The sequence below is a fragment of the Marmota flaviventris genome, chromosome 12 (genome assembly GCF_047511675.1).
Source record: "Marmota flaviventris isolate mMarFla1 chromosome 12, mMarFla1.hap1, whole genome shotgun sequence".
Taxonomy (NCBI): Eukaryota; Metazoa; Chordata; class Mammalia; order Rodentia; family Sciuridae; genus Marmota; species Marmota flaviventris.
In genome coordinates, this window is record NC_092509.1 from 53,181,509 (window position 1) to 53,194,181 (window position 12,673).

Consider the following 12,673-nt stretch of genomic DNA (forward strand, 5'->3'; position numbering starts at 1 on the left):
AATACCTTTAATATTTGTGTTTTCCTATTTGAAGATTAACATATCAAACATATTCTAAAAGGTATTTAGAGAAATGACATGTTGGACTGTTTTCAACACCCAGATCTTCAGATTCATCTTAACCTACAGTTTTGTTCTTGTTTTAGTACCAGGGATTGAACCCAGGGGCATTTAAGCACTGAGTCACATCCCCAGCCCTTTTCTTATTTGAGACAGAGTCTTGCTAAGTTGCTTAGGGTCTTGCTAAATTGCTGAGGTGGGCTTTGAACTTGCAATCCTCCTGCCTCAGCCTCACAAGCTGCTGAGATTACAGAAATGTGCCACCACATCTGGCTTTAACCTACCATTTTTTAATTAAGAAAGTTGTATTTAAATTGTATATAGCAGTAAAAACCATTATTTACAATTCCTAAAAATATAAACTGGTATTTATTCTAGAGTACCTAGGAAAAGAAGACACTGTTTTCCTCATTGGCTCAGTAGCTGCTATTAAAAAAACAAAACAAACAAACAAATAAAAAAAAACTAACATTTTCAAGATTGCTCTTCCCAGCTGACTTTAGTGAAGTTGAAGGCACCATGCAGGAAGTATACCCAGAGCCATTCTGTTTTGGCTTTTAAGACAACATAAAATGCCAAATGAAAAAGGACTAAATCCTAAGAGAAAACTTTTCATTTTGAAGGTTCTAAAATATTAGAGAAAATGCAATTCATAAAATCATATAAGGGGGTATCTTTCACATCTCCCTCATGATCCCTGTCAGTATTCAGTGCTAAAGTGCTGGTCACTTATTTGGTTTTAAGTAACAAACATTGTAGATTTGTATGGATAAAAAAACACTCATATGCATACATAGGAAAACTGGCTGACATCTCTCTGCAATTGATAGTTTCAGCATTCTTCCTTGTTTTTTTTTTTAATATTTCGGTTAAAACTGTATTTTAGGATAATAATTGACTAGAAACTTAACAGAATAATGCAGAATTTGAACATCATTATTTTATAAACCTTAAAAAATTATTGATTCAGGCAAGGACTGTTAATTAGTTTAAAATCATCAGGAAAATGAGCAGGTGGAGAATTGGACATTTATGTAATGCCAAAATAACTACACATTAATTACTTTCTAGTTACAGAGGGAAATACTATTTGCAATGGAGGGATTAGGCCATCCTCAAAACTGAACCAGTGGCCAATGTTTTATTTTATTTATTTTATTGTATTTTTTGTGGTACTAGGGACTGGATCCAGGAGCACTTTACCACTGAGATACATCCGTAGGCCTTTTAGGTTTTTGAGACAAGGTTTCACCAATTGCTCAGGGTCTCACAAAATTTCTGACGCTTGAACTTGCAATTGTCCTGCCCTGCCCTCTCAAGTCACTGGCATTACAAGCATGCACCACCATGCCAAGATAAATAATGATAAATAAATATGTGAGCTCCACTATGAAATATACATCATCATCTACCATATATGCCATGGTCTGAATGTAGGAGTCCTCCAACCCAAATTCATATATTAAAACCTAAACACCAAGGTGATGGTCTTAGGTGGTGGGGACTTTGGGGGAGTAATTATATAATGAGGGCTCTGTCCTCAGGAATGGGATTGTTGAAGGCCAGGCGTGGTGGCATATGGTTGTATTCCCAGGGCTTGGGAGGCTGAGGCAGAAGGATTTCAAGTTCAAAGCCAGTGTCAGCTACTTAGCAAGACCTTAAGCAACTTAGAGAGACCCCCATCCCAAAATGAAAAAAGGACTAGGGATGTGGCTCAGAGGTTAAGCACCCCTGGGTTCAATCCCTAGTACCAAACCAAACCAAACAAAAAACATCTAATCAGGTTCTTTCAGCGAATTGATGTCATGAAAAAGGAGATGATATATCAACATTATTTCTTTCAAAGAAATAGATATTGTGCTAATAGGAAAGTAAGCTAATACTATTTTCTACCTTTCTTTTATGATGGGTTGTAGATGCATCCATTTCTTCTTCTCCTATATTATCAATTTGTGAAGTTGGACTACAATTCATTCTCTCTTCTTCTTGCCTCTGCAGTCTGTCTGCAACAGCCTGGATAGCCTCTGTCCATTCTTCCCTATAAAAATGAGTAAAAGTTCTCATTAAAGATGATGATGATACTTTAAATATTTCATAAAAAATGAAATCAACACAATTATAGTATATTCCTGGATAGCCCTCCACTACTTTTTACCATCACTCCAAAGTGAAAATAATTCTAAAAGTATTTCAATAATATGCTAATGTCAGAAGTAGCATTTACTTAGAGATAATAAAGTAAAAGAGGTGAAAAAAGTATTTAAAATTATTTAAAACTACAGTTAAATTTTAATTGTTTTTACACATCCTATTAAGTAAACTGACCCTCAAAAGTTTGCTGCAGTTTTCTGTTAATGTTTTGTTTAGCTACTGCAAGTCCACTGCAAGCAGACTCAAGATCTTTAAGTGAGCCAACAGTTTTAATAAGATTTTTCAAAACCAAAACTTTTAAACTATTCCCAGATTATAGGTGAGTTGTAGGAAGGAAGAAAAGAAGGAAGGGAGGGAGGAGGGCACGTGGGCAGAGTTTGTTGCTTAAAAAAAAAAAATAAGTCTCAGGGGCTGGGATATAGTTCAGTGGCAGAGGGCTTGCCTAGTATGCATGAGGCCCTGGGTTTCGTTCCCAGTACTGGAAAAAAAAAAAAAAAAAAAGTCTTGGGCTCTATCAAGCTTTATTTTTTTCAATTTTTTGTGCTATGGTAATATCAGGGTTTTTTCCCTGCAAAAATTTTAAAATCAGCTTCTTTGTTCAAGTCCAGTAGAATGGAATTGTATTAAATTTGTAGCTGAATTTTGGTAGAAGAATTGCATTAATTAATTAATTAAGGCTTTGAATCCATGAATGCTGTATAACTCTCCATATATTTAGAGCTTTAATTTCCCAATGCAATGCTTCTAATTCTCTGTGTAAAGATCTTGGCCATTTTTAATTGAATTTATTCCTAGGTATGCTCTTATACTATTATAGAAGTTTTAAAAATATATTTAATTTCTAATTCTTTGAGATACAGTTTGTGTTTGTACTATTTACTTACTTACTTACTGGTGCTAGGGAATGAACCTATGGCTTTGCACCTGCTAGATAAGCACTCTACCAATTGAGATACATCCTCAGCCCAATTCCTAATATTTTTTACTTGTACTTAGAAATGTAGTTGACGTTTACATTTTGACTTTGTACACTCGAGCTTTACTTCATATAATGTTTCGAGTAAGTTTTATTTTTCTGGATTTTCCACACAAGCCAACTATACTATCTGCAACTAAGGGCAGTTTTACTTCTTTCTTTCCAATCTGTATCCCTTTTACACATTAGCTCCACCATTACCTCAGATCAGACCCTTCGGTACAGTGTTAAATAAAAAAATAAAGAGACCAGACACTCTCACTTCGTTTAAGAAGTTAGGGATGGGGCTGGGGTTGTGGCTTAGCGGCAGAGCACTCGTCTAGCATGTGCGAGGCCCTGGGTTCGATCCTGAGCACCACATAAAAATAAATAAAATAAAGTGTTGTGTCCAAGTACACCTAAAAAATAAATATTAAAAAAAAAAAAGAAGTTAGGGAAACAGCTTTGGGCCTTTTACCCTTGAACACTATGGGAACTGAAGTTTTGTTTTGTTTTTTTACTCTATCCCTATCCATTAAGTTTCCCTCTATTTCTAGTCAGTCACATCTTTTTGTTAGGAAATGCTGATTTTTACCAAATGCTTTAATTGTATCTGCTGAAATGACCAATGCTGTCACCTTTATTATTGGTTCTTCTATTTTAGAAACTGGTATATTCGGTTTAATCTAGCTGCTAGTTCACTGAGATGCATACCATCATTTTCCCACCCTCTTCCTACCTCAGTTTGCCACCACAGAAGTGTTGTTTCAATTGCTCTTGGGCAGCTGCTATAATAGCATAGATTCCTCTGATCTGCCATCTTTTATGGGCATTCTTATTTTTATGCAGTTCACTTATGTAATGTACTCCAGATTGAGTTTTTTAATTCCATTTTTCTTCTCATTAGCTTGGTAGTCATCTTCTTATTGTTAAATGTCAATACTACCTAAAGTGATCAACATATTCAATGCAATCTCTATCAAAATCAAAGCGCCATTATCGCAGAAGCAGTAAAAAGCAAGGCTAAGACTGATATGGAACTATAACGGATCCCAAAGAGCCAAAAGAATATTGGAAAGAACAAAGCTGAAAACCTCACACTTCCTGATGTCACAACACATTGGAAAAGTACAATAATTGAAACACAGCATGGTGCTGGCATAAAGGCAGAAATAGACGAATGGAACAAAAGACAGTCCAGAAATAAAATCATGCATATATAGTCAAATGATCTTCCACAAGGATACCATGAATAAATAAAGCTGAAAGGATAGTCTCTTTAAGAAATGATGCTATGCAATTCACAATAAACTGTGGAACCAACCTAGATGCCCTTCAGTAGATAAATGGACAAGGAAAATGTGGTATATATACACAATGGAATATTACTCAGCAATAAAAGAGAATAAAATCATGGCATTTGAAGGTAAATGGATGCAGTTGGAGACTACAATGCTAATGAAGTTAGCCAATCCCTAAAAACCAAATGTTGAATGTTTTCTCTGATATAAAGAGGCTGATTCATAGTGGGGCTGGGAGTAGGATCATGGGAGGATAAGACAAACTCTAGATAGGTAAAAAGGGTGGGAGAAGAAGGGAGGAGAATGGGGTTAGAAAAGATGGTGGAATGAGATGGACATCATTACCCTAAGTACATGTACGAAGACAAGAATGGTGTGAATATGCCAGAGATCGGGAGGAGAGGCCCACTCACCATACCACTGCTGGAGATACGGAGGAGAGGCCTGTCCTGGGCCTAGAGATACCTAGTGAGCCACCCTGTGCTGGGGTTCCTTATTCACTGAAGCATGGCTCCACAGCCCAACATCAGGGTACATATAGGCTTGAGGCTGCCACCACCACAAAATTGGGATATCACCGCTTGTATCATAGGACAAAAATGAGGACCTGGTAAGAAGTCACCAAGGTCCCTGTGGGTCTGACTGCACCAAAGGTATCTCTACTAGGGGTGCTAACAGTTATCCTATTGCTGAGGTAACAGGGAGTCTTGCATGGGTTGCCTGTCTCTTTGTTTCTCCTACTAACAGTCAACTTCTTATGATTATCCTCTTACTTGTCATATAATCTAATATCTCCATATTCTAAAATCCTACTTCATAAACATCTCAGCCAACCTCCCAGACCCCCTTCTACATTAGAAACTATAAACCATTACACAAACCTATTGACTATAAGGTAGAAGACAACTGAACTCATCATTTCTGATTATAGCAACAAAACTGTAAATGTAAAAATAGAAGCTAACTGATCTATGGCTGCACATTGGGTACACTGAGTGCTGTAATATTGATCCCTCCCTTAAAAGGGAGGTATTGGTGACATAGAGGGACACTATAATACAATAGGGCAGAAGTTGTCATAACTCAGATGTACACTGCAAAAGAGGAAGACTCACAGTCATCATGAAAAAGCAAGGGAAGAACGTGCCCCAAACAAACCAAGATCACTTGGAAGTCAGGACCTCAGGAATAAAGACAAAATATACAATCTTAAAAATAAAGTTGACCTCACAGTGAAGATAGTAAGAAACCATGAACAGAATATTCAAGAATTATGGGATAACATCAAAAGAACAATTTTAAGACTTACTGGGAGAGAGAAAGGTTCAGAGATTCAAACCAAAGGAATGCACAACTCTTCAATGAAATAATAGCAGACAATTTCCTAAGAATGAAGAATGAACTGGAAAATCAAATACAAGAGGCCTACAGGTTACCAAATGTACAAAATTACAACAGATCTACATCAAGACACATTATAATGAAAATGCCTAGCATACAAAGTAGCATAGAATTTTAAAGGCTGAAAGAGAGAAAAATCAGATTACCTATAAAGAAAGACTAATTCAGATCTCAGGATATTTTCAACCCAGAATCTCGAAGCTAGAAGAACCTGGAACAACATATACCAAGCTCTAAAAGATAATGGATGCCAACCAAGAATCTTATATCCAGTAAAACTGAGCTCCAAATTTGACAATGAAATAAAAACCTTCCATGATAAACAAAAGCTAAAAGAATTTATAGCAAGAAAGCCTGCACTACATAACATTCTTGGCAAAATATTCCACAAGGAGAAAATAAAAAACAATGATGAAAACCTTCAAAGGGAAGAACTACAATAAAGGAAAAGCCAACCAAAGAAGAAACAAAGTCAAGCTAAATATCAAAAATAAACAAAAATGGCCTATAATACAATCCATGTCTCTTTCAACTCTTTTGGATAAATTTTTACTCATAAAAATTTTAACTACAATATCATCTAATTTTTCAGGTTTTTAAAAATTTATACTTTTTGTTTTCCATTTCACTTCACAAAGTTATACAAATATGTTCTTTAAAAGTTTTAGAATTTTATATTAAAATATTAAATTTTAAAATATTTAATATTTTAATATATAATTAATCTGGTCTCACATTGCCTGTGATATGAGATGAGGTATATTTTACTCTCTTATAATTTAAAATCCATTATTCAAGATTCAAGGATGAAAAAGATCAATCAGAGTAAAAATTGTTTAATAAGGTATATATAAAGGTAAGGGCCAGGTTGAGGGTAACTAACAAATTTTGTGAAGCACCTTTCCTTCTATAAACTTGAAGAGGTAGGAGGTGAAATAAGAGAGATCTATTATGAAAATCTTGTAGGAGAAAGTGACCTAACTGAAGTTATTCCCACCAAAAGCATGTATAAAGCAACTCAACAATCTAATAGAGTCATATAGGGAGGAATAAAACACCTTTCTCTACTCTTATATATTCTAAATTCATCTCTTTGGTGTCCCTTTCTGATGGAACTCAACAAGAAACCACATAACAAGGGGACTTATTATGCAGCCTACAGCATATGTCTCATCAAAAGGTGAAAGAGGGAGAAAGGAGCCAATATGGCAGCCATTGGTTACATGAAGCCACTCAGTATTTGAAATGTGTTCAGTATGAAATGAGGTGGCAATTGAGGTATGCTAATTATTAAATAGACATTAAAGTACAAAGAATTACTAGGACAAAGAAAATGAACATGAAATATCTTACTAACAATTATTTTCTTTGCAAATTATATTGGTAATCCATTGGGTTAAACGAAAACATATTAAAATTAATTTCTCTATTTGTTTAAAAAAAAGAAGTAAAGGAGAACAAGGTAACATATTCTGTATCTTGATAGTAGTACTATATATCCATATATATATGTTGTCATTTTTTATATTTTATATTTGTGTTATCAAAATTCATATAACTATAAAACTAAATGGGGTAAATTGTACCATATATAAATTAAATTTCAAAAAAATGACTTTAAAAAATCTAGTTCATGAAGTGTTTTAACAGTTTTGGGCACATACTAACCACCTGATAAATAATGGCTATTATTATGATTCATTAAAACAACCAGCATCAAGTTGTCTCATAGTAGGGAAGGGAGGGAGAACATGGGAGGAACAGACAAATCCTAGACAGGGTGAAGGGGTGGGAGGGGAAAGAAGGGGGTATGGGGTTAAAAATGTTGGTGGAATGTGACTGGACACAATTATCCAAAGTACATGTATGAGGACACGAATGGTGTGAATATACTTTTAATATAACCACAGATATGAAAAAATGTGTTCTATATACGTAATATGAACTGTAATGCATTCCATTGTGATATACAACAAATCAGAATAAAAAATAAGATAAAATTCAAAAAAGAATGGTGTGAATATACTTTGTATTCAACCAGAGATACGAGAAATAGTGCTCTATATGTGTAATATGAATTGTAATGCATTCTGCTGACATATATAACAAATTAGAATAAAAAATAAAAATAAAAAAATAGAAATGGTACTAGGGAAATTCATAATAGCCAAATTATGGAATCAGTCCAGATGCCTCTTGATAGATGTGGTATATATACACAATGAAGTTTTACTCAGTCATCAAGAAGAATGAAATTATGGATTGAAATGGAGAATATAATGTAAGTGAAATAAGACAGAAAATCAAGGATAGAATGTTCTCTCTTATATAGAAGCTAGAGAAAAAAAAGGTGAGAATTAAATATCAATAAAATTGTAGGGAAGATCAGTGGAGTAGAAGATGATCAGGAGGGATGACAAAGGGGAGGAAATGTGGAATTAATTTAACAAAATCATATTAGGTGCTTATACAGATACACCTTATGTAGAAAGCACAAATCAAAAATAAATAAATGAAATATGATATATCAAGAACTATGTAATGTTTTGAACAGCCAACAATAAAAAATTAAAAAAAAAAAAAGAAAATTATTGAAAACAGAAAAGAATAGGAAAGGCTAAAATGTGAAATTCATGAATACCTCTGTATGATAGAAATTGAGATAATGATACAGTAATAAAAAGACCTATAATTTTATTCTACCTACCATATTTTTATGCATATAAATATTTAATTTGCAAAGATCTAGGGTAATCTTTCCTACTTTAAAACATTTTAAAAACTATAGTTTTAAAATAATTTCTTAAAATGTATGACAGTGATGCAGCCTTGTATGAACAGCAAGTTTAATAAATTTTTGAGCTATATGAAATTCAGAAATCAATTCAACTGAGCCCTTCTAATAAATGTGAGCACATTGAAGTTAAGTTGTCATTTATTCCAAGCTATCCAGGCAGAGGACAGAAGGGACAAAACCTAAGTTTTTTTTTGTTTGTTTTTTTTTAAGAATGTGGCAAGTGACTTAACTGAGTTATCAGGAGAACAATAGGATTTTGTTGTTACAACTTAAACTACCATCATTATCCTTAAATAAAAATGTTCCTGAATGAAAAAAAAAAAATAAATGAGTGAAAGGAAGATCAGTAGAGAAAGGAGAAGGAGACGAGGGAGTAGGGGAAGGGAAAAGTGGGGAAAATGGGGACTGAAATGGAGTAAATCAAATTCCATGCATATATGATTTTGACAAAATGAACCCAACTACTATGATAACTATAATCTCTAATAAAAAATCATGCTAGGAAAACTGGATATCAATGTGCAAATTAATGAAATTTGAGCCTTATCTATACAAAACCCAACCAAGTCACATGAATTAAACATTAAATTTGCATTAGGCTGAGACAATAGAACTCCTAGAAGAAAATACAGAGGTCACTTATATGACTTTGGTGTTGGCAATAATCTCAACTGTAATACCAAAAGTGTGGGCAACATATATAAATATAGACAGGTAGAACTACATCAATCAGAAAGCTTCTGTGGAGCAAAGGAAACAAACTAAGTAATGTGAGTAAACTATATGAAAAAACATACATCTGAAAAGGGGATATATATACATGTGTGTATATATGTTCTACAATTCAATAGCCAAACAGACAAAAATAACCTACCCAAATAACCCAACTTAAAAATGGGCATTTCTCCAAAGCAGACACACAAGTGACCCACAGGTGTATGACAAGATATACAGCATTACTATCATCAGGGAAATGCAAGTCAAAAATTACAGTGAGATAACACCTCACACTGCTAAGATAGTCGTTATAAAAACAATAATAATAATAGGTGTTAGCAGAGATGTGGAAAAACTGAAACCCTATGGGAATGTATAACATAGCAGTCACGTATAGAATACAATATGGAGATTCCTTTAAAAATTAAAAATAGAACTACCATAAGATCTAGCAATCCAAATCCTGGGTGTTTATCCAAAGAACTGAAATGAGAAACTCAAAAGAGATATATGCCCTCCCATGTTAAATGTAGCATTATTAACAATAACAAAGAGGTGGAAACAACCTAAGTGTCTATCAACATGAATGGATAAAGAAAATATGATATACACATATAATGGTATATTCTTTAGTCTTAAAAAGAAAAGAAATCCTATTATTTAAGACAATCCAAGGTATTTGGAACTGGGGATCATTATGTTAAGTGAATTAATCCAGGCACAGAAAGTATCACATGATCTCATGCATATGGTATCTAAAGAAATTAACCTCATAGAAATTGAGAGTAGAATGGTGATCATCAGAGTTCAGGGATAATAGTGGGCAGGAAGGGACAGGGAAAGGTTGATCAATGAGTACTAGGTTACCACTAGGTATAAGCAAGAAGCTCTAGTATGCTATTAATACAGTAGGATGACTAAATGTACAATAACCTATTGTACATTTGAAAAAGGTAGAAGAAAGAATTTTGATAGTTTTTACCTTAAGAAACTGATAAATGTTTGAGGTTAAACCTGATTTAAATATCACACAATTTATACATATATGAAAACATTACAGAGTATCCCATTAATATGTACAATTTTCATGTTTTGATGCATCAGTTAAAAAAGAAACTTTAAAAAATAAATGCAGTAGTTCAATTCCCAATAGCTAAGCTATGGAACCAACCTAGGTGCCCTTTAACAGATGAATGGATAAAGAAAATGTGATGCATTTCTCCAAAGCAGCCATAAAGAAGACTTCATGACCTTTGTCTGCAAATGGATGGATTGGGGAACTATCATGCTAAGTGAAATAAGCCAGTCCCAAAAACCCAAAGTCTGAATGTTCTCTCTGATATGTAGATGCTAACACACAACAAGCAGGGAAGGAAGAATAGAAGTTCAGTGGATTAGACAAAGGGGAACGAAGGGAAGAGAGGGGTAATGGGAATAGGAAAGACAGTAGAATGAACTGGACATAACTTTCCTATGTTCATATATGAATACACCACCAGTGAAATGCCACATCATGTACAAGCACAGGAATGGGATCCTAATTAGAATAAGTTACACTCCAAGGACGTAAAATATGTCAAAATATACTCCACTGTCATGTATATCTAAAAATAACAAATTTTTAAAAAATGAATGCAGTAGAACAGCTAAGAGCATTTGGTTTAAAAATAATATGGGAAATGTTGTTTAACTACAAATTGAAAGCTTTATAAAGCTTCTCTAATTAAAACCATGCAGTGCTAGTACTAGAACGACAGAAAGATCAAGAAAATATTACAAAATAAAAATCTAAAAGCCCAAGTATTTATCTATGTGCTATCATCCATCTGAGAGAAAAGAATTTCTTATTTACTAAGACCTAATAAGCTCACTATTTAGAATAGACCAATCTTATATCATTGACAATCTTATATCATGCATAAAAAAGATTAGATACATACATTTAGTTTACATCTAGACTGGTGACAGAATACTGAAAATAGTTTTTCTAACTTTTTGAGCTTCCCTAAATCTTCACTGACATTAAAGTTATATAAAACTCCAAACATCAGATTCTAGATGAATACAGAGTAGCATGTCCCAACAGTAAAAATAAACATGCCGTTTTTCATTTCCACTAAAACTGTTTTTTCTTCTAATCATAAATGCAAATGAAAATTGATTGTTCAGTGGAATAGTGTTATATTATAGGAATAGCAAAGAATTTTAGAGTCTTAAGATTTGGCTTAAATCCAGCTTTGTGGGGTATTTAACGATGGTGGAATGTGATGAACATTATTATCCAAAGTACAGGTATGAAGACACGAATTGGTGTGAATATTCTATGTATACAACCAGAGATATGAAAATTGGGTTCTATATGTGTAATAAGAATTATAATGCATTCTGTTGTCATATATAAATTAAAAAAATATATATGTAAAATAAAATGGTATAGTTGAAAAAAAAAATCCAGCTTAGTAAACACAAATGGAAAAATAAGTCATGCTTCAATGAGATGTTCCACTAAAAGAATATTTTCAAAGAACAAACACTGACAAAGGAGAGTTTCACTCATTCAGCCAGTCAATAAATATTATGTCAGACCCTGAACCATGTGCTTAAGATTAAAAAAATAGAAAAGAAAGTAAGGAAGACATGCTTCTTACTGTCAAGAAGCTTACAGTCTAGTGAGGAAAGCAAATAAAGATTACAGTCATGATGTAGTTGGTATAAAAGGTTCCAAGAGATATGTAAGTGTATAGCTAGGGGACCTACCTAAGTCCACAAGAGACAAAGAACTATGTGTACATTAAAGACTTAAACACATCAGCAAAGAATAATATTGGAAGTGTAGAAAAGAATATATTAATATTAAATACTAACTATAGAATTAGAAGTATTACTAATTTCTATTCCCCTATTTTTCTTTATTTTCTATATTTCCTAAAGAAATCATATATCACAATTTACTCTATTGATCAAAAAGCATTATTAAAGTAACACTAAAGGACTGGATTTGTAGCTTAGTAGTAGAGTACTTGTCTGGCATATGTAAGGACCTGAGTTCAATTCTCAGCACTCACTGCACAAAACAAAACAAACAACTACAACAAAAAAAATCCCTTTACCATTTATTAGAATTTTTTTTTAAAGGTTGTTTTCGTTTTTATTAAAATCTTAGAGAAACCTGTTATAACAAAATTTACTGTATTCATTTGGAAAATAAGGCTAACAATAGCTAACTTCACAAAATTGTTGCCTAGGATCAAATATGTTAACATATGTGCAGAAAATTTTATCATTGTTTGC

The 12,673-nt window shown here is 33.3% G+C and overlaps 1 protein-coding gene across 6 annotated transcripts in view; it reads right to left on the reverse strand.

Moving 5' to 3' along the window:
* Akt3 (AKT serine/threonine kinase 3) overlaps positions 1 to 12,673 on the reverse strand; it is a 302,015-nt gene that overhangs the window by 150,262 nt on the left and 139,080 nt on the right. For all 6 annotated transcript variants that reach the window (XM_071599993.1, XM_071599992.1, XM_071599991.1 and 3 more), the window contains one exon: positions 1,954 to 2,098. In XM_071599993.1, coding sequence (XP_071456094.1) covers positions 1,954 to 2,098 — 145 coding nt within the window. The remainder of the gene's footprint in view (positions 1 to 1,953; positions 2,099 to 12,673) is intronic.